At 29.1% G+C, this 23546-nt stretch overlaps 1 protein-coding gene across 1 annotated transcript; it reads left to right on the top strand.

The window, feature by feature from the left end:
• The first annotated feature begins 13450 nt into the window (after positions 1-13450).
• Positions 13451-20557, top strand: LOC126838283 (microcephalin). Its single transcript, XM_050572589.1, has 8 exons — positions 13451-14193; positions 15001-15110; positions 15208-15399; positions 15555-15734; positions 15798-16462; positions 17724-17889; positions 18961-19038; positions 19105-20557. The coding sequence occupies exons 1-8, from the start codon at positions 13635-13637 to the stop codon at positions 19381-19383; spliced, it is 2229 nt and encodes a 742-aa protein (XP_050428546.1). The 5' UTR covers positions 13451-13634; the 3' UTR covers positions 19384-20557.
• Positions 20558-23546: the final 2989 nt, after the last annotated feature.

Raw genomic sequence — 23546 nt, 5'->3', positions numbered from 1 at the left:
ACAAAAACGGCACCGTACAGCTTACATAAATTGATTTCAACATTATATGAACAATTACTAACAATTTCACTCCAAATTCAATTGCTTTCAAATTAATTACCCTCTGAACAAAGCATCTTAATTATATATCCTCGCTCGAAATCAAACAAAAGATTTCTGGTCACAAAGATGCTTAGTTAATAAACCGTGTATGTATAAATTATAATGAACCGTTACCTCCAAGTTAAGATTCTCTACAATTATGCTTTATAGTGTATAAAAAGTGTGTGTCTTGACTTGACTTGATTGACTTCTCAAGTGATCTCTTGAATTTAGTACAAAAATATTAAATGTTTATTGCGGTTTTCTCCTAAAGGTAATCGAATGATAAGAATATCAATTATGTAATAGGTTTATTTCAAATTTATATTTACAATAAAAGCTATATAGATGTACTAGACGACATTCTAAAGGCGCCGACGCCAGAGTTGGAAAACGTCATTACTTTTCTTTAGTTGTAGATGATATCGTTATTGAATCTTATAGAACTACTTTCTTGAACTATATTATTAAAGTCTCAAAAATAATAATTTGTTTTGAAAATAGTCCCCGAAAAATCGATCTACTCACAATCAAATAATATTACATAGATTCATAATACTTGGTCACAAAGAAGGCAAATAAATTGAAAATAAATATAAGTCTGAACTAGTTTAGTTTTAATAAATATAAATAAATGATATTTTCTATTTTCATATAATACCTTTATATAAATATTATATATATATATATATATATATATATATATATATATATATATATTCTACGTATACATGTGACAAAACAACATGGTAAAACTAAAAACAATAATTAAATACGTACTATAAAAGAATAGAAAGTCGACTGTTTACAAAATCTGTTTTAAAAATATAATTTATGTTTAAAACAAATCGTTCTCGTATAACAATTTTATAGTCTATGTAACAATAATATTGAAACGTACTTACCTACTACTTCTTAGAAGATAATATTATACTCATCACAATCATAATTTTAAAATTTTAATTTCCTGGTATTTCTAATGTCACAAAAAATTGCATCTTATAAAATGTAATTATTATCATTTGAATACGGGGGACATCTAAAATCTAAAAAAAAATTAGGATATTTAAAACTTATATGGCATTGTAGCATGCACTGCAGTTGATGATAAAATATTTGGTATGAACAAACCTTTCCGCATGACTTATTTTCAATAACTATGGCCTGCAGTAAATAATAATTAATGTATAATCATACTAAAATTCACCTAAAACCAAAATTTCTAAGAAAATACAAATAGATCATGTAACAAATAAATCCGGAAAAAACATTCATTATTTGATGTCTTGTATAATATTGCTGCACATTACAATTACCACGTTTACAACATGCAGTTTATAATTTTTAATCTCGGTGTAAATATAATTCACTCGAGCAATCGAATTGTTTCGTTAAATATGCACATTAAAACCTGATTCACTTACACCTTAATACCAGATTAAATTAATAATAGCATCACGTTAGTGCGAATTACCGACTGCGTTCGATTAAACTATATAAAAAAGGTATTTGAAAACATTGTCTCATGCTATAAGAGTATTAACACTGGTAAGTTAGTACTGGAAACTAAGACTATTATGAACTGGATCTATATTACATACTCAATCTGTTATATTTGTTACACTGGTTTATGTGCACGTGGTAAAAAACGGTACAAAAAACCGTTTGTATAGCTATGTGTCGGTCGGTGGTGTACTTATGTCTTATGGTATGCGTATAATATATCCCAGTAAGCATTATACTATTATACTTAACGCACGGCGGGTTAAGGTCGATATCGGCACTGGTATATAATGTTAACACGAATACCCAGGTGTAGGCGAGGGGGAATACGATTGTCGAGTCCACGGTCACATATGTGCATGTCACAGTTCATAGGTCTGACCGCACCCACTCGAGCAGTAGTAGAAGAAAACTATCTTTGTCGATGCACTATCGTTCGTTCCTGTCTGTTCGGTTCGTCTTTTGATCTGGCAGTAAATGAGGGAATCCAAATGTGCCAGTCGTATCCTAATCGATCCAGTTTCCAGGATTTGGACGTGAAAAATATTACTGTGTAATGCACATTTAAAAAATATCTTATTGTAGCCGTACACCTCTGTTAATACTGGACGGAGGGCGACATCCAGTTAGCAAACAAATAAAGCAGCAATCCACCGCCGCCGCAAAGTGGTTAGCCTCTGGCGTAGGTGTGGTGCGACTAAATGTGTGTACATAAGTGGACGCAAAAATGTTTATTGTCCGCAAAAAACCGCTTTTATTCAGCCCATATGATAATATATTCGGCGTGTAATCGTTTAGCAGTAACTATGTTTAAAACGTTAAACTTAGAACGAGAAAATTACACGAAGCCAGTGTAAAAGAATAACCAGTATAACCGAATTAAAAATAACCAAATAGATGTGTAATTATGTAGTTATAATATAAAAATAAAACTACAACACAGAAAAGATTTAGTTTATTTTTTTAATACAGTCAAATACAAAGTGGATATAAAATGTTTATCTATTTTTTAGTGTATGCAATGCGAAAATGGGCCTCATGTCGGTAAAGTTGATCTCGAGAAAAGCGCCAAAACATTTGCACACCACAAAATTCAATAAGTAAGTTGTAAGTCATTTGGTTTTAATAACATAGACGTGCCAGGCCTCAAATTGTTCAAAAATCCATTGCTTTCCGTGTCATATATTTATTTCATAACAACTCTGTTGACGATTTAGCTAGCCAAAATAAGTTGTTCTAGGACATTCCCTAAGGCAATATTATTGTAAAAACGCCTAAAATTTGTTGCTTCATTAAACATTAGATATTCATTAATAATATTGGCAGTTTTTATGTTTTGTGGTTGTTTGTATACAACTAAATTGTTGTTTTCATGCTGCGATGATATCTACTCGAAAAATTAACTGCATTAAGAAACCCACATTTATGTATTTCAGAAATGCATACAGTAGATAATGGACAGTCGATTTGCAGAAATTCAATAAATCACTATGATTTAATAATTTTGTATGTTGTACTTAAAATATTTTACGTGTGAAAACTTGTTTATATTCTTTTTTATTTTGATTCCAAGAATCTCACGAATCCTCCGCTCACTGATACACGTGTCTTCGATAATTAAGATTAAAATTACTTTTAAAAAGTTATTTCATTTCTAAATAATTATGAGCGAGTGTCTATATAATATTTGGTATAAATCATACTCTACGATATTAATTTACGATTATACATTAGATACCTATCATATAGTTAATAAATTATTATTGACAATCACCAATGTAAAAAACTAATCGTTCGACTATATTTCATTGATTAGAACATATAATGTATTTATTATTTAAAATTTTAATATTAACAAAGATCTTACAGCTTAATTGAGTAGCAATTTGTCAAAACTATTTATCTGTACCTACATAATCAGTAAAAGGTAATTTATTTCAAGACAAAATTAAGACTATATTATTACACAAAACATTAAAATCATAATATTTATTTAATTTATCTTTTTTGTATATTATCAGAATTGCAAACAAGCTAATCAAGTTTTTTATAGTGCACAATGGACCTACAGGTCTGAGTGCATGGGCACTTCTTGGGTCCACCCACTAACCAAATAAAACTAAGTCTTTACTATGAGAACAATATTATAGTTGTATAAAAAGTATGAATTGATACATTGAGCTTATTTTATTTATAATATACCATATGTGTTATAAATGTTGGTTTACAGTGAGAATAATTTTTAACAAATAACTCTGTGATAGAATATCAAATACATATATAAGTAATGTTTTTAAAGAAAGTCACATGCCATCAACATTGAATTTAAGTAAATCACTTAAAAATATTAAAATACGTTTTAAAAATGTATTTATTACAAATACCGTCTTTTTCCTATTCGCAACAAGCTCTTTAAGTTATCAATATCATTTTTTTATTTTTTTTATTTTCATACTTACTTGATTTTTTAAAAATCAGAAAAGAAAACTAGATTGTATGCTTAAAAAAAATTGCGGTCTTCTAAGTTGTTAACAACAATAATATTATTGTTGACTTAACTTGTTGTTTTCTTACCTTACACGCTTGCCAGTATTCATCATAATAATGAATACCTATTATAACGTCATTAGTAAGCTTATAGGTCCACGTACAATCGATATAATAGTAGACAAACAGGACGTCCCCATCAGCAATAATTTAAATATGTATGAGATTACGTTATTCGTTACACTATAATAGGACATGCTTGTAGATCAGTTTTTGTTTTGGGTGGATAGAAAAAGTAGTATTATGAATATATAAATATAAAGATGTGGAATCTGTTCTAAGTTAATTCATCTAGGTAAATTTCATTCGGAGAAAGAATAAAATATACATTTTTTTTTGTTTTTTTGCTACTGTAAAATTAATCATAATACAAATTTTAAAAATTACAATTACAGTCGATTAATAAAAATACAAAATTCACCTATTTTATGATTTGACTACCATATTATGAAGTTGTAATTTATTATAAATATATTAGGCAAGTATGGCAACAATGACGTTAAGGTTTTTTGTGACCAGTATAGGAAAAAAATTGCAAAGCAGTTACACATGCATGAAAATGATGTTAATCGATGTAATAGTATAACATAGACAATTTTCAACGTAAAGGGCGATTTAGGGAATGTTCCCAAAATACTTTTTTTTAACAGTCTATTTTTTAAATACTAATAATGTAGACATATTCACAGGATCTGTTAAGGTAATTGTATATAAATTAATTTTGGAAAACGTATTTTAAACTTTTAAAGTGATTTAATTAAATTCAATGTCGATGGCATGGGACTTTCTTAAAATCAATTATTTATATATGTATTTAATATTCTATCACAGAGTTATTTGTTAAACATCATTCTCACTGTCACAAAACCGACTTGCCAAGCGTTTTTATTCATCTAATTCTATACTGTATGGACTTTGTTCCTGTCAATACACGGATATGTTATGTACGTAAGAGTTAACCCACAGAGTAGAGCAAAGCTGTTATAGTATATGTACAAAATAGTAATATATTGTTGGCCGCCCGAACCTAGTATACCTCAGTACGCTGTCATTTATACGTTAAGTATAATTATTATTGATTTTCTTTTATGATAAATTATAAAACCAATAGTACAGTATCAATATAACAACCAGAGCTACAGTATACACATAAGAGTGTACGGTACTTACAACGAGCGTACATGTTATCATAATTCCGTATCTACATACATCTTAATTAGATTTCAGCTGTGTCAGTTGTGCAGTGAAAATCGTGATCGTGTATCAAATTATAACAATATATAAAATCAGACACCATACCAAAAAAAAAAAAAAAAATGATTTTGATTTGTTCGGGCCATAAAAAAATGATATGCGTATATACTATATAAGCTTTCCCACGTGTGTAATGTATAAACCCGTGTGCTAACCTTGTCCTGCGTAGAGGAGAGCAAACAATAAATATGTGTTAACCAATGGTAAATAATAATAATCGTTATCTAGTGTGTTTGTACAAATTAACCCTCGGACTGAATATGGACAGTGACAGACATACTCGAGCAAGGACATATGCGAGCATCGTGCAACTGTCTCTTTCGCCCAACTATCATGATGTCGGTTATAGCATAAATATCTTAGTCTTAGGAAAACTTAAAACGCAAAAAATTAACAATATGCCTCCGTTGAACAAGTACTCGTCGGGTTACCATATGATATACATCCGTGATCGTTTCCTGACCTTCGCCCAACCGTTGACCGAACAAACTATCTGTTAGGTATACTATAGCAGAACCACCACCACACTAATCTTTGGGTCCACTGGAAACAATCGAGTTATGGTCAATTTGTGTTAATTACACGGCAAACGGCCATAAAAACCAAGGTAAACGCGACGGGGGGACTCCACGACCTGCGGTACACAACAATACATACATTATCTGAAACGGAGCTAAATCGATGCGAGCAAACACATGAACCCGCGATTAAAGCGATTTAATACAATATGTATTTTTTATTGCAGCCCAGTTATGTTATTCGCCCATGGCCAGGAGTCAGGACCCCGTTGACACAGTTATCAACCGATTTAGTTCACTCAACTCTATCGCGCCACGACCGTTTACTGGTGTTTAAGGTCGAAAAGCGTGCGGAATAGCTAAACGAAACTACATTCTTGTCGTTCTTCTGTTAAAATACACTATTGGAAAAACATCTAAAAATTCTATTACATAACCTACTCCGTCAAACTTTGGGGATAAGCAAAAAAAAAAAGTACAAAAAATTCAAACTTTCCAATTAAAAGCCCTACGACTTATCACTATACGTCTCCATCAATATCCTTCATACTGACCTTCATGTGAACACAAAGTGGCAAAGCAAAACTACATCAGATTCAACATAGGCCTCCCCAAACACATGAACTCAGTATTAAATACTAAACATAAAGACAAATCAACAGCCAAGAATAACTATACCTATAATCATGACAGAGTACCACCACTGGGTGGTTTCTTCAAGCGAACTTCTCTTTTGTTTTTTTCTTAATTTCATCTCTTATGCTCGTTGTACAAAAAACTACACATGTATAGATTGCATAAATGTTTAAAAAAAAAAAATTTACCAGTCATCAATGTATAGAATCTCACAGCCTAAACTTCAAATACGCCTTACTTACGGCATTAGGTTTATCCATAATTTCGTGCTAGATAATCATGGATAAGTAATTTTTGTTTTCATTAAAAATTTTTTCCCAAAAATCTTTTAAAAAACTCGTTAAAACATCAAATATTCGGACAGGGATGTCAAGACGGATCGTGTGTGTCCATTTAAAATAGATAATATTATATTTTGTTATCACTTTACGAACCATTAAATTTGTCAAATTCTTATACAATCTGGTATTAGTTTAATGGTATTTCTATCATTTTACATCAATTTAAAAAAACCATACTAAAAATAAAATATATATAAGGGGACCAATCACCTCTAACGTGCGACTCTGCGACAATTACCGATGAAAAAATTAACAGTTTGTAAAAGTATATTATGCGCCACGTTACAGGACATTGTATATTGTACATACATTTTTATAAGACATGTTTTCTGATTCCTATATACAGCTGGTACCTTTCAAGTTTGGCAGTTTATTAGCAACACCCGGTTACGGCCGAATTAACCATTCTTGTGCAGCCATATACTTTTCACTGAAATTCATTAAAGATGTCTTTTGAAAACATTTTTCTTGTCAAAATGATACGGTCTCCAGTACCTACCTACTGTGTGTGTGTGTGTGTGTGTGTGCTAGTGGGTACGATATCAGCATCGGCTTCATCCGCATACATGTGAGTTATTCAATACTAGCTATTACGCTGTCAAACGCATTTCGCCAAATCTGTCTTGTGCTGTGTTATTACCACGTCTGTATAACTGTTATTATTTTGATTATATTCTTTTTTCTTATTTACGTAACTCAGCGGGAAAGCTTAAGACAATTATTACCCAGGAGAATCGCACAATTATTCAACGTTTCGAAAATACTTAACCCTTAAAAAAACATATCATTTAATAAAGATTACAGAATGAATTGTAACACTAACTTTGTTAGAATTCCATCTATCCGACGTAGAATTAAATATTATTGTTAAAGTACACACTAACGAAAATAATGTGTTTTTTTATTATTGTTAAAAACCACATTGTATAAGTTTAAACCAATAGTTTATTTTTCAACAGACTTTCAAACTCCATTTATTATGAAATTATTACCTAATAGATCACCTTGGAGCCGGGTAGCTTGTTAAAAATACGATTTTTAGCTAACGTCATTATTGGTAATTTTCTAAGACTTTTATCGTTTTTAATTGTAGTGCCAGGTCAGAAATATAATGTAAATAGTCGACGTAGATATCAATAAAATTGTAAAATAGTCTATAATAATGATAAAAATAAATTATGATACCTATTTAGGTACTAGAACATATAAAAAAATAATGTTAACTTTAAGCACATTTTATTGATATTAATAATAATTAGACTTTCATCTGCTTACTATGAATTGGCAAATGTTTACTGATTAGTTATAATAAAAGTAAAATGACAATTTAAATTTTAATTGGTAGGTAAATACTACAAGGCTACGTCAACTGACAATATTATTTTATGTTAGTAATACCTACGACATGAATCGAAAATTTCAGTTAGGTACATAATAGCCTAATTCCTGGTGTCTAAGTTCACAGGTCAAAAAGAGACTTTTGAATCGTTATAGGTACCATAGTATTAAATCGCACTTGACAATTTGACCGTACACCGAAGACAAATGTTTTAGTTATGATTTACGTTGAATAACACATTTTCTCAAACATCATTTTTATAATACCTAATAACGTTTTTTATTTATTATGTAATTATCCTATACAATATATCGTCTACAAAGTATTATACCTACACAATATTATTTTTGTTCTAATAACCGATGCCAAATCCCTCATTACTATAATTATATTAATACACTAAATAAATCATAATAATATAATGTCTTCTGTTTATGAGTGGCTCGTTTTTTCTTTCAAACATGTGAAAGTATTGCTGTATTATTGCAACCAATCTGTCTTTCTACTGTGCTATATTAAAAAGAACCATAATAATAAAATAATCTTAATTTTTAATGAAATGGGTTACGACAATCATAATATATTGAATCATAATACTTTTTCTGAGGAGGCTTATTTTAATGCATTTAGTCAAAGCCTTGTAATTAGTGCTGGCTTAACATATAAGTAAACACGGTTATAATATAATAAGTAAACACGATTTACATACAAATTCAATTAAATATTTAAATATTTTGGGAAAGGCTATAGTATTATTGGCTTAAAAGGACACTCGATTTAAACCCATCACAATAACGAAAGATGACAAAATTTTGGAGAAAATGTCACATTATCCTTCTTTTAATAAACCTAATATTTAACATTAAAATCACATCTTTTTACTTTTTTCAAATAACTGTAAGACTTAATTAACTACAAAAAAAAAAGAGCCCTAATAACTGAACTAATAATTACCCATCACAGCTGTTTAACATTTGAATTAAAATTATGCAAAAAAATTGCCTACACTTTACGCCTTAGAAAGACTCAGTTAAATATTATAGTACCTAAAATTAATTACAAAATTAGTTACAAAATTAATTTTTAACCATACACTATTACTATTTAATTATTATTGTCATCATACCTATATATTACAGTGTATTTTTGTGAGTAGTGAAGTTATATTAACTAAATATTATGAATACCGATTATAATAGATTAGGTACTAACCGTAATCGTTACTCATTATTCAGATTACAGTTTGCCCAACAACACATGTCACCCACATATTATTATTATTATTATGCATGCACGCTAATGACAAATATTGTGCAACTGAAACCGCTACTAGAGTCCAAGGTCCGCTTCTGGCCAATAGGTAATACTATAGTGTATCATGTATCATGCATGTATACCGAATTCCTAACTCAGCGGTGTCCGTGGCCCTCGGAGACCATAGGCTAATGATTGTAAAACTGTTAAAAAAAAAAATTGAAATACGCTAATGACCGACATATAATATGTAATATAAAAGCTCAAACCAAAAAAAAACCTTTTACACGACTCCCCGAATCGGTTTACAAATCATATGTCCTCCGGATAAATATATCATGCGCGCCATTACAGCCCGTTTTAATAGGATGCTATATTTTAATCCAGTTTCCTATTACATTATTATGTACTAGTAGAGTAATGCTTCAGTAACGATAATACATAGTATCGATTTCATATGGGTTGACGCCTGTTGTCTCGAAGTCAACTGTGTGTGGGTGGGTACAGTTTTTTTTTTTTGCTACCGGTAAATATTAAAGTTTCTAAACAACTAACGACGTTTGTTGAAATAATTAAGCACTCGGAGTGAACTTACGCGTGCATTAATTTCTTCTCAAATGAATTAAATAAGAATTATATAAATTACATAAATCATTCTGTATTATAAGTACGCTTAGTTGTTTGTAAGCGATACATAGGCCGACTGCAGGGACCATTTTAATGATACTTTCCTAATAATCCTATTATTATATACTTATGGTAAGTAGGTGTATATTATTGTAAATAGTAATTTATGTTTGTATTTATAACAACCTGGAAATTTAAAACGGCCCAAGTGTAATAATATATTCCCCTTTTTTCTGGGTTTTTCTTAATAAAAAAAAGTTTGACTACAGATTTTTGGGAAAATTGTATGTTGTTGTCCTACCCTAGATCTACCTTCGGTCTAATTTGCAGACCTTAAACCCTAAAACATCTCTTAAACTAGCAAAATAAATAAAAATGTTGCACCCCTTTCTGGAGTAGAGGGTTTATAAAAATTGTTTGGTTTGTCAACGTTTGCCGGCATTACCTGGTTATAGGATATTTCATACAAATTCGTAACTAATTTCTTAAAAACTTATAATTTTATGCTGAAAAATGTGTACATTTAATGGGTATTCTTCTCGTTTTTTAAAGGAAAATAGATATTTTTAGCCTAAAAAGTACCTTTCGGGTACGATTTCTGATTTATAGAGTTGCTACACGAAGAAATTGGTTCAGCGGTTAAGAAGATATCGTGGTTTCAGACACAAAAAAATAATAAAAACACATCATTATAAAAACAATATATTTTCAGTTACCCATCGAAAATAACATGATTTGGCCGGTGATGGCCATCTTGTGCACAGTATAACATTGTAACAATTCACGGCCTGAAGTATGATAATTATGGGTATAATAATTCTAGTATTAATAATGGATAATAAATTAGTGATCATAACTGAATGCACTATTCGACAATTATTAATTATTTTAATTTATCAGTAATATTTTTGGTCCGATTATATAGTCCGTTCATAATATCTATTAAGTCATTATTTTCCACATAATTAATACTACTCCAGGTGTACCGCAAGGTGGTCATTTATCACCCATTTTATTCTTAAGTCTTATTGTATGTTAAATGTTAATGAAATCCCAAATATTTTTAACCACTTCAAATGTCTAATGTTTGGGGACGACTTAAAAATATACATACAATCTGCATATAAATTTCAGAGTGAATTAAATAAATTTAATCCTTGTGCACCAATAACTCTCAATAAATGTAGAAATATATATAAAAAGTATCATTTTTCCGACGTCGTAACCCTATTTTAGGTCATTACTTCATTAAATAGTAATTACCATATTTTGCAAGCTGTTAAAAACGTTAGGTTTCGTTGGAAGAAATTGCTACGACTTTTCAAATATAATGTACATCAAAACCTTGCACATCTCTTTAGTTCTATACTGTGGAATCTCATGCACGTTGGTCTTACCGACATTTTAGAACGTGTCCAAAACTTTGTTTTTTGCGTACAATAACATAAAAATGTACATAATAATTACATTAAAACGTTATAATAGTGATACCTAACTGTCTAATTTTCTAACTGATTTACATACAACGTGTTCTTGGTTGAATTACTGGAAACTTAGAAGTTAGAATCAATCGCAACCGAGACAATGCGGCAATTATGTCGGTTTGTGCAAAACCTACATATTGAAATGTACCGGCCATACCCAATTAATTATGCTAAATGAAAAATAGGTATACACACGATGCGTAGGGGTGTCCGGGGGCAAGGACATATCTAAATATATTATTTATATCGATCCGATCGACCACGCCCATTCAAAACCCTAGTAGCTTAATTGAACGAAATTCCAATACAATATCTCATTATCTTATCTGGACATGTGCGCTTGTAATAAAAACCCTAGAACAATAATAAAGATCGTGTCAAAATTCAATAAAAACAACACAAACAACCGAGTTGGGCAACTCCAAAACCAGACACGACAGTGGTACGGTTTGTCTACTCAGACGGGTTTAGTACAATATTAGATTGTAAATCAAACAGCCGCTTGGTTGTGAAACTTAAATATATAATAATATATTTTCCAACTACTTTACACTGTGTATTAGTACAATAATATTCAAATCGGTAATAATTATACTGCATTGCATTCCCCTACGTCATTCGATTTCCACAGTGTTACTCATTGGCTTAATTGAACGAACAAAATTTATACAAAACCAAATGTCCTTTATCGCTGTTAACGGTAATTTAGCACTGTATGAATAAAATATAATAATTAATCAGTATTTACTATCTCTCACATAGGCTCGCCCGACTGACGTGCTGATCTTATCTAGTACCTTGTCAATCTTTCATTCTGGGTTATTTTGTTTTTTATATACTTGCTACAGCTGCTGCTGTAGAGCCATTAGCCTATGCCCTATAGGGTATACCTAGCCATAGCGACTTTCTCAGCAAAATAATGTTATAGGGACAATAATACACAAACCACAATATCTACAGCGATACTTATGACTGCTGGCGGTTAATTTGTAACACATTTATGATGTAATCTTAATACTTGACATTTATTTACTTGACTTTTATTTCAATTTGAGGACTTAAAGAAAACGTGTTGACTATCGAAATAACTCATTAAATATCCAAATGTATTATTTCTGTAAAGCGTTTAACGTGATAACATTTTACTATTTAATATCAATTTAAGTAGGTACTTGGGTTAAAATAGATAAATTATACTTCGATTATAACAAAATACATTTAATTGAATAAATTTAACTAAACAATTTACCCAAATTACATAATTTTAGTTCACGATTGGTATGTAATCTAGCATCGTGTCTATAACATAATATAAACACTATAGGGCACAGGACGGCCCAATTTGAATTATTAATATTTAAAGGTCACTCAAAAGCTATTTTGCCCATTTGATTAAAACTTGTGAAGATGATGTCATTTTTTCTTTTTACCATATATTTTTTAATTTTGAATCTACTATATTCGGAGTGGACCTGTTGGAAAGATGAAAAAAAAAAAGTATACTTAAATGTGTTGCTATGAGATGTACCTCTATACATAAATACACGGAAGACCGGTATATTATTCTTGGTAGATTATTAGGATGTGACGTGTCCTTGCTCTCTCCATTATATATATATGTAACATAAAAAATGCAAACAGATAGTTCGATTAGTATTTACATTGTAGTTGTTCAATAACTATTTGTAAAGCCAAATTTGTTTTTATTTTAAATTTTAACCGGGAAATAGCTAATTATTAGTGCTGTAATGACCGCGGTCGAATTTCATGGAACAAAAACACTGTTATCACTATGAACTGATAACGCATGTTGTTCAAAATTAACGGACTCGTCGGTCATCATTCGAAACGGTGTGTAATCAAAATTACTACATAGTACATTATAGTATGGTAATATCATACTACCTCTGTTGAGTGATGACCGATTTGTTTTGCTGGTCAGCCGACAGCCATAGACTTTATACTAAAATATTAGTATAAAATCGATGCTATCGACTGACTTGACTATAACTATTACTTGATTTGTGAGTAATCTACAGTTGAATCAACGATGTCGGCTCGCACCATACATCCTCGCGATGCTCTACAACGCCTAAGCGATCGGAAAAATCGCAAACTGGCCATCGATGACTCTTTTGAAATGTCTTTTGATCAATTATCATCAGACAGATCTGTCATACCCGATTCTCAGACGGAAGTCGTCGAAGCCTCTAATTCTCCACTAAAAGAACACCGAGACCTCTTCGGCGATATCATACGATACGATACTTGCGACAGTCCAGTAATTACAAACATAACTAATACAAGTACACCGTCATCGCGTAAAAGAAAAAAGTACAGTTGGGAAGAGATCATGGAGGAGAGCCCAGTAATCAAACAGAAAAAAGTATTTATTCCGACACCGAGGATTGTTAAACTAATGAAGGAAGCGCAAATGGAACTTTACTCATTGATGGGACATACTCAGAGCCCGAGTGACGTATCGGTCGTGTCGGCAGACAGTCTTAATGTCAGCGGTGTTCAAAACTTAATAGAAAGTCCTGTCCTAGTTAAAAAGATAATACCTCATCACCAAAAAGGAAATTCATCGTCGCCTCCAGTTTTAGAAGGTTTGTCGTTAAATTTGCTTTATAGTATTGAGTTAACGGTATTAAATCTACCTAATCTACCTAAATCTATTAAATCTACCTATTAATTGTTAATTTTAATTAATTTTTTTTATGTATTACACAAGGTTTTTTCGTTCTAATTCATTAACAAATTTCAAATTTTTTATACTTTAAAATTAAAATATGCTCTCTCAAAACTATTAAATCTAGAATGAAGTAGTTGTTTTCTTAATCTTTTAAAACATTGTCATAACGTAATATGAAAATTAAAGTTAAGTTAACACTGCTGTGCATGGCGTTCGCAAACATATTCTTGGCAATGTCTAGTGCTTTGTCGGTGCATCAAAACATCAAAGAATTGTTGTGTGAATGTAATGTTTAGCGCGCTCGCGAACCCGTATAGTTGATATACATTTTACCCGGCTTACATATCTTATCATCATTGTTATATTTTTTTATGTAGGTCTAAAAAATGTATTTAACATGATTTTTATTATATATAAAAAACAAATGAATGTCAAAACAAACAGTATTTACTATATTCTATATAACTATTTTTATATTGCGTTTTATTTTTCAAGATGTCTACATTTCTATTTCTAAAAAATCTGATTAGCATGTAAAAACAAAAATAATACCTTTTACGCTGTACTTTTTTCTTACAAAATTATTATCATTGTTTTTTTTTTTTTAGTAAAACTAAACAATATTTGAAAGCAATGTATTTTTTTTAACTATACATTTTTATTTCCAGAGTAAGTAGCAGAAAACAACATAATAATATTTTGATTATATTTCTTTTTTTAGGTGTTGTAGCATTTGTTGACTATAAATTAGATAACGATCGCAGTGGTTTGGGTGTTAAACACTGTCTCACCGAACTGGGTGCAAAAATTGAAAAAACTTTTAATCGCAAGGTAATTAATTAACTTTGTATTTATAACAATCAATAACAATGTTTCTATGAATACAGGTTGATGGTGAATTGTAATTATAATCAAATTTAATTTTCAGGTGACTCATGTCGTGTTTAGAGATGGATCTCGTGTAACTTACCGTAAAGCCATTGAACGTAATATTCCTCTTGTATCGGCAAGATGGGTTGAAGGCAGCAAGTTAGCTAATATGATGTTGGATCCAGTCAATTATCCTCCAGTAGACTTAGAAAAATATCAAAAGACACCGGATATTGATTTTAATCTTCCGGTAAATTATAAACAATATTTTGGCGAATATTTTTAGTAAGAATAGTAAACGTGTGTTGTGTACATTACGAATGTAGTAAAAAACCAAAAATATATGTCACACTTAATACATGGTTGATTCTTATTCTAAAAGTATTTTAATTTTTTTTTTTTTAGAAGTACAACAAGTATAAAAAGTTTTTAAGGCCAAGTGATGTTGAACGTGATAATGTATTGAAAACAAAATGTATTAACCTTATGACCCAAGTCAATAGAATAATGGACCCGTGTAATGAAACTGATGAAGACAGTATTATTGAAACTCCTAAAAAAAATGTTAATGTTCAAAAAGAACCGGTGAGTTTTATATGTTAACTTGTAATTAAAAAATTTATTTTTATTTTATTTTTTTAATCATAGGATGATCCGTATAAAACCAACGATATCATCAGTGTATTGTCCGATCAATTAAGCAAAGTACTCAACACGAATGATAGCCCAATGCCAGATGATAATATTGATGAGCTGTACTTGCCAATGTCTATAAAAATTTTAAGAAAATATTTAACTCCCAAGGGAAGTGAAAATAAAACACCAGCAGCACTCGATAGTGATTTACTAAAAATCGAAGATCGTTTAAATCTAAACAGTCGCGCTAGACAAAGGCTGCGCAAGCTGCTATTTCCCGATATGAATTTAAGCAACATCAGCAATGTTAGTGATTTTCCTAGTCCATCGCCTCAAAAGAACAGGATTAGCGCGCCACCCAGATTATTAACTAGTAAAAAGAAACCGTTTAAAACTTTAACTAGCAAAATTGTCGAAGAGAACAATATTTCTAACAAAGAAAAAGAACAAACTCCAAAAGAAAATATGTCTAAAACTATGATTAAACAATGGAATATACCTTCGGATTTGCGGCCTAAAAAAGTTAGAAAAATTAAAACTCAAGTTGAAGACGACAAACAATCAAAACTCACCAGCTGGTTGTCCAGGGACTCGTCGATATTTTTTCAAACGCCAAAGGAATCAATTGCTAGTTTGATTTGCGTTCAATCAATAGCCTGTACAGGAATGAAGAAGAGGTATACCATTTTTACAAACATTTTATTAGGTTAAAAGTAATAAACGCATAGTTGAGCATTATACAAAAAACTTTTTATCTTTATGAAGCAATAAATAAAAAGTTATCATTTATTTTATTCGTTCAAACATATTATTTACGAATATTTGTTGTTTGACTCTAATATCATTCTTTCGAAATTACACTGATTTTGTGTCGATAAGGTGGGTTGACATTTAACCCGAAAACGCTATTTGGCCTTAAGATTTTAAATTTTTTTAATTAAAAAAGTTATTAAAATATATTTATAAATAAATAAAAATATTATTTAAGTTAATTTTTTATTTAGAATTAAAAACACATTTTTTTATAATTACGAAAATATATTTTAAATAACTTTAACATTGACTAAGGTTTTCTATAAAAAATAAATAAACAAATTATTTATTATTCGCTAAGTTCCAATTAAGTTTATTAATGTGAAAAAAAAAATGGTTATTTATCGTAAAACAAGTATTCAAACAATTTCTTATTTTTTATTTAAATTTTGCTCAATGCTGATAGGAACAATATCAAATCTACTTTAATATGGTATCGTAGTATTTTAGTATAAAACGAAATAAATCAAATTACGTTTCTGTTTTTAGTATAAGACTATATTCTTTATTTACTTTTTTTCCCTACAAGTTGGTTGGTGCAGTTTTTAACACTAAACTCTAGATATTTTATTAGAAACCTTAAAATATATTTTAACATAAAAATTTACAGAAAATATTTAACATTTTTTTATTATTATTATTGTTAGCCATTTGATTTGTGAGAAATTACATAACAGGAAAAAGGATGCGCTTGATATCTGATTTTCAAATATTCTGTTTTTTATAGTCATGATTATGGCTATAAAATATTATGAGTTCATAAGTATTAAATCTTTTACTATACATTTTTGGTAATTGAATACAAAATTGAATATCTACAATATGCTCTCTGAATTTTTTCTCCAAACAAAAAAAATTTCAAAATGCTATTATTCAGTTTTAATCATTATCAGAGAGTAAACAGTACTTGGTAATCAGTACACACCTTTAGTAGTACATCTCTAGTAGTCTTAAAAATCTCTGGTAATCTGGTGTACACAATTTCTTATAGTGATCTACCTTTGTTTATTATAGTTATTTATTTCTAATTGATATATATATGTTTCTATGTAGTTGAACACACATACAAGTTACCTATTTTTATTTAATTTCTAATGAGTTTTATTATTTTTTTATTTTAAACAGTGAAGTCGAAAGCATAAAGCAAACTGTGATGAATTTAGGAAAGTTCACTTTTGTGAGTAAAGTGGAACCATCAACAACATATCTAATAACTAAATGTCAACCCAATCGGACATTGAACATGGTTTACGCTATGGCCTATGGTTGTTACATCGTTTCTGAAGAATGGGTAAACTTTTTTATTTTTTAATGATAGACAATACTAATAAACGAAACTATTTCCTTTAGTACCTTCTCGCCTTATAAGTGGGGTTGCTCAGACGAATCCTTTCTTCACATTTTTCTATTAACATACTTCTAATCTTTTACCCACTTACTCTCACAATTTATTTTTTATTAAATAGTATGTTTTCCCTCAGCCCTGAATTAACCTGATAACAAAACTTTGTTTATTTATATTATGTAAAAATGCTTGGCAATCTGCTAAATAAATAGGAAAAATATTAATTTAGGACATTCTAATTTTTTTGTCAGATAACAACATTTTTTTCTAAATGTTAATAATAGTATTATAAATTGTTTATAACTAATTTTTATTTCTTAAGAGGACGCCACACCGCCTATTTTTAAGGAGTAAAGTATAGGCAATTTTTCACAAAATCTTAACTTAAAGGTTAAACTGTGATGTGTAACTATGAGTTCAGTAGTTAGGACTCTTTTTTAGTAGTTACATTACTTTTCGGACTATCACAGCATCCTTGACAGCGATTTAAAAAAAAAATTCTGTTGAATTGAGTTTTACGCGGATTAATTTTTCTCAGGCTTCATATATAGTTAAGGTAAGAAATTCGTACATATTATTTATGACAAAATTATCTGTGTTACATCATTCGTATTTTTTTGATATACCTAATACAACTAACGCTATATCATTTTTGAAAAAGTCCTTTCTTAATTAATTAATTATTCATTAACTGGTTGGAATATTAAAAAAAGGGCGATGGTAGAACACAGACAATGTTGTTGTCTATATTATGTGAAAGTTTGGTTTCTTATTTTTGGTTACAGCCTTTGTAAAATTATTCCGCGCAAGGCGAGTTGTTTTAAGAAAATAACGGGTGTGTACACTTTCCTTTTGGTGGCCTCATATAAACAGAAGCAAAAAAATGTTCTCACTTTGCCAACTTACCAATTATCTCAACATTTTCATTTCAATATTTTCTTTGATTTCATTTATGGTGATAATATCAATTTTTAAAATAATATTATAATATAAATTTGGTTTTATTACATTTTTCAGGTACACAAGTCTCACCAACAAAAAAGATGGTTGCCTCATTGCAAATATTTAATTTCAGACCTCTCTGATCCGGTCAAGGTAATTGTTTTCAAACTTTTATATTGTTGTTAATAATTATAAAATCATTCTCATCATTTTTTGTAGGCATTCCAAAGACAGAAAAATACATTTGGTTCCCTATTGACGTTCCACATATTTGATGGTGCCGGAAGCATATACATTTCAGACAAATGTGAACCACCGGCTAAAGACCTTAAACGACTCGTGCGATCTTGTGGTGGATATTGTATTAGCGATGCGAGTGCAGCCAAAGTTGTAGTAGGGAGTACTCCGGAAACGGGCTCCAACATAAATGAAAAATGGATCTTAGATTGTATTACGCAAGGTACTCTATTGAACAAATCTCTTTATAGTGTTAATTGACAAACTTTATATCGTGTTGACTATCAGTTTAAGAAGCATATTTTACATTCTTACTTTTATATTCATTTATTTTATTTTTTTAACAAAACATCTTTATACCTTTATTTCTTATTACAATCTTAACTATTTTTTTCAAAATACTATAACTTAGCTAATGCTTCCCTTTATGATTAATTTACACTATAAACTTTTCTCAAATGAAATGTTATTTCAAACATGACATGAAGATTTATTTTTAACACAAAATAGTCAATTTTAAATTAAAGTTAATATACAGTAAATATTTTTAAGTTTTTTTTTTCTTTTAACTTACTGCTGTTCACTAACATAATAATATCCAATATATTCATGTAGAAATTTAAATTTGTTTTGTCTAGATTGTTTTCTTATTCTTAAGAAATTTAATTGATATTTCACATCATGTAATAACTTTTATAACATGCACCTACAGTGTTTGTTACATGACTTTATTCTGCCATTTTACCTTCATGTATAATTAATTGTATTATTCTTGTAAAATTATTATGTTAAAAACTTACAATTGGAATTAAATGATATTACATAGATTGTTATGCACTAATTTTAATGAGGTTGTAAGTATAAAATGTTATTAGGTTTAGCTATTTTCTAGATAAACAATTATTCTTTATATCTATAAATTATACATTTTTTTTGTCGATACGTTTTGTATTTTACCTACAATATATATCTGTGACTTGGGTCTAAAAAGGCCAATCTCACTTTTTGCAACTTTCGGAAAATGAGCTTTGATGTTTTTATTTTCCATTAGGCTCTACGTTAATTTTTTTACCAAACTCTTCATAAGTAATTCATTTTTTGGCCTCAGAGTGTGATTTTTTCACAGTATATAAAGATGTTTCAATTTTTCCACTAAGCGAACTAATTTGTTAATTGGAATCAATTAGAGATAATATATATTCATCGAGAATGGAAAGCAAAATGTTCGAATGTCAAAATTATACTGACGAATTAGAAACTCAATATAGAAATTTATTGGACAGATATGGACAGTACACTCTGAACATCCAAGCCAATTTACAAACAGTTCAATGTAAAATTTTCAAAATATATTATTGTTCAATACCTTATTCAAATTTTCTTGAAAATAAAATTAGTATAATTTCACATGTCTCATATCTAATATTTGTATTTTTAGTATTTGAAAACAAAATTATTAATTTTTTCACATATTGCTATATCATTTTTAAAAAAAATGTATAATAAATACAAATTTTTAATTATCTATAATTATATTTAACAATGTTGAAAGATATTATGGACTAGCTGTTATGGCTTATAATTTTAATAAATATTTTAGTATTAGTTCATTTTATTTTTTTTTAATGTTATAAAATAATTACTAGATACCTGATACATATTAGATTATCTAATTTCTATATATTTAATGTAATTATTTAAGTAGCAAAAATCTTGTAAAATAGTATAGTATAGTATTAAATAAAATATTTATCATTAGGTTATTTGAATAATGTGTTTACACAGTTACAGCCTAAGCTAATTGTACGATTGTTGTAATTATAAATAAGATAAAAATGATAATTTCACTTAATGACGATTTTTTGAAAATTTTGTAATAAAAATTTAATTGTTTTAATCAATTACAAATTTACAGCAATTGAAGAAAAAATGATAACGAATTACTTTAAGAATCAAAATTCAAATGGAATGTTGAGGAATTCAAGTATAATTTTACAAAAAACACAAATTACAATTAATAATTAATAGTTAATTTTTACAGTCGCATAATTTAAAATTAATGTATACAAAGTTTATCTATTAAATAATTAAACCTATTGATATCAGTACATTAATACCTAATTAAACTTGTAAAACATAAATACACTTTTTTTTTTAAATATAAATGAAATACAATATCATATAATTTTTAATGTTAAAAATTTCTCTAATCTATTAAATAATTTAAACTTTTAATTAATGCTTATTTAGTGCTTCTAAGTTTTGTTTGTTGGTTGGCCTCCTTATAACTCACGTTACACGTAGCATTTCTTGTCCTATGAACTGCTATGGAATCGTTGACTTCAGAGCAGATCTTCGACTTTTTTTTCTACCACGAGTAACGTTTTTTTAAAATACTACTGTCTGGTGTAAGTATTTTACCGTTAGAAGTATTATCATTTTCGTATAAAAAATTAGGTGTATGGTAAATACTTGTACTACTGACAGACGCGTTTAAGCTATTAAAATCATTAGCGAAGGATTCATTTTTCTTCGGTGTTGAACTATTAGGAATTTCTGTATTATTATTAATGGAGTTTCTAGGCTCTTTGATTTCTTGAAACTGCCAGCTTAATTCTTCGCAAGAACTAACTGTTTTGGCGAACTTTCATTGTGAACAGATTTAGAATTCTTCAACAATTGAGCAACATCTTTTAACCTCGCAAAAGATTCCGAACTTAGTTTTTGCTGAGGCGAGCCTCTTAAGCTGGAAGATCTTTTATGTAGCTTTGGGGTCTGTTCGGCGGCAGTAGCACTCTTAATAATAGGAGACATGCTCAAGTGGTTAGACAATACTGAAACCTTTGTTTTAGATATTAGGTTTAGTCTAACCATTTCAGTCTGTTCTTTTAATAGTTCCAATAGCGTTTGGTACATAGCGGTAAGTTCCTTTTCGTGCAGTATAATACGTTTCCGCAATCTTTCATTTTTTTTCAAACAGGTGTCGGAATGCAGTTGACTGAGTTTGTGTCTATTTTGACCCACTACTAGTTTTGAAACCATACTGTCAAATTGATTCATTAGTTCTTTCTGCAAAAAAAAAAAAAATGGTCTTCGAGTAAAAATTATGAAGTATTGTGGCTAAATAAAATAAATATACATTTTAACTTTAAAATCCAGCATAGAGTTCTTCTAATATTATTTTGTCAAAAAATTAATGCTAATAATAAATGGAAATGTAAAAATCTAACAATGCCAAGAATCGAACAATGCATAAAATATGAAAATATCTGATACCTCTAAGTATAATGCATAAAACACTATTTAAATGGTCACAATTAAAAGTAATCGGCAGCTTATAAAATGTGTTTCTTGAATTTTGTGAGTTTAGGTACAGTGGTTGGTCACAATACATACAAACGGGATATGTAACTGGACTATAAAGGACATTTTCCCATAATTATTTTTATATCTTTCGGCAAACTTCTTAATTTATATGGGTAAAATTTTGCCCTATAATATCAAATGATCCAGTTTGATCTTTTTTTATTTGATAATTTTAAATACTTCCTCACATAAGTCCGCCTTCTGCTTTTTATTCGGCCAAGCTCTTTGCAATTATTCTGCTGAACAAATTCTTTTCGTTAATATTGGCGAGGAGGTAATTTTTTTTATTTCAATTTCTGAATCATAACTGTTTATACCAAAAAAAAATTGTTTTATTTATTTAAATTTTTTTTTAATGTTTATCGATTGCAGATACACTTCATTAACTTTAAATTTTTAAAAAAATATACCTACTAAAAATGTTGACTGGTTGATAACCAGTATTGAACAACTATTTTTAAAGTTATAAGACTTTAAAAGTTAGGATAGGAGGGGAAAAGCGGTTGGGAAGTTAGTGCAGATAAATATTTTTAAATGTTCAGTACATTTAAGTCACCAATTAATTATACTTATAGTTTTGTAGCTTACACTTAAATCTTTTGGAATGTTGGTATACACACTAATTTAATCTTCAGGTAAAAAATGATTTTGATACATAAAATTTGGCTCAATAACCAATACATACTGCGCCTGGTGTTGCGTTATTAACATCAATGTATTTTTTCCAAATGTTATATTGTAGAAATGACATGAGAAAAAGTCTAATTCATTTTATTATTGTGTTTTCTTTGAAACTATGTAAATACAGAATATAATCATTTTATAATCAGTTGTTCCATTATTCTTGCCAATTACCACTTTGTACACAATGTTTAATACAAGGTTAAATTATTATTATTAAATAATCTGAATAATTTTAAGGAATATATAGGTATTTTTTTTTTTTTGGAATGTTGCAATAATACATGCATTGTAATATCTTTATTTATAAATAATATATATACATATTTAGCTAAACTAAATTAAATTTTATTATTATAAACACACACATATACTGT

This window comes from Adelges cooleyi, unplaced genomic scaffold (genome assembly GCF_023614345.1).
Source record: "Adelges cooleyi isolate 19-005CV unplaced genomic scaffold, UGA_ACOO_1.1 ACOO_flye_CR_arks_rails_tigmint_CR_PRNA_30, whole genome shotgun sequence".
In the NCBI taxonomy this organism is placed as follows: domain Eukaryota; kingdom Metazoa; phylum Arthropoda; class Insecta; order Hemiptera; family Adelgidae; genus Adelges; species Adelges cooleyi.
Note: the sequence above shows the minus strand (reverse complement) of the source record. Positions and strands in the feature narration are given on the sequence as shown.

Bases quoted from the DNA above. Each gene is read 5' to 3' on its own strand.
- LOC126838283 (XM_050572589.1), top strand. From the start codon at position 13,635: ATGTCGGCTCGCACCATACATCCTCGCGATGCTCTACAACGCCTAAGC. The intron at 14,194-15,000 runs GTTTGTCGTTAA...TTCTTTTTTTAG, and splicing joins GTCGCCTCCAGTTTTAGAAG to GTGTTGTAGCATTTGTTGAC. The intron at 15,111-15,207 runs GTAATTAATTAA...TTTAATTTTCAG, and splicing joins AAAAAACTTTTAATCGCAAG to GTGACTCATGTCGTGTTTAG.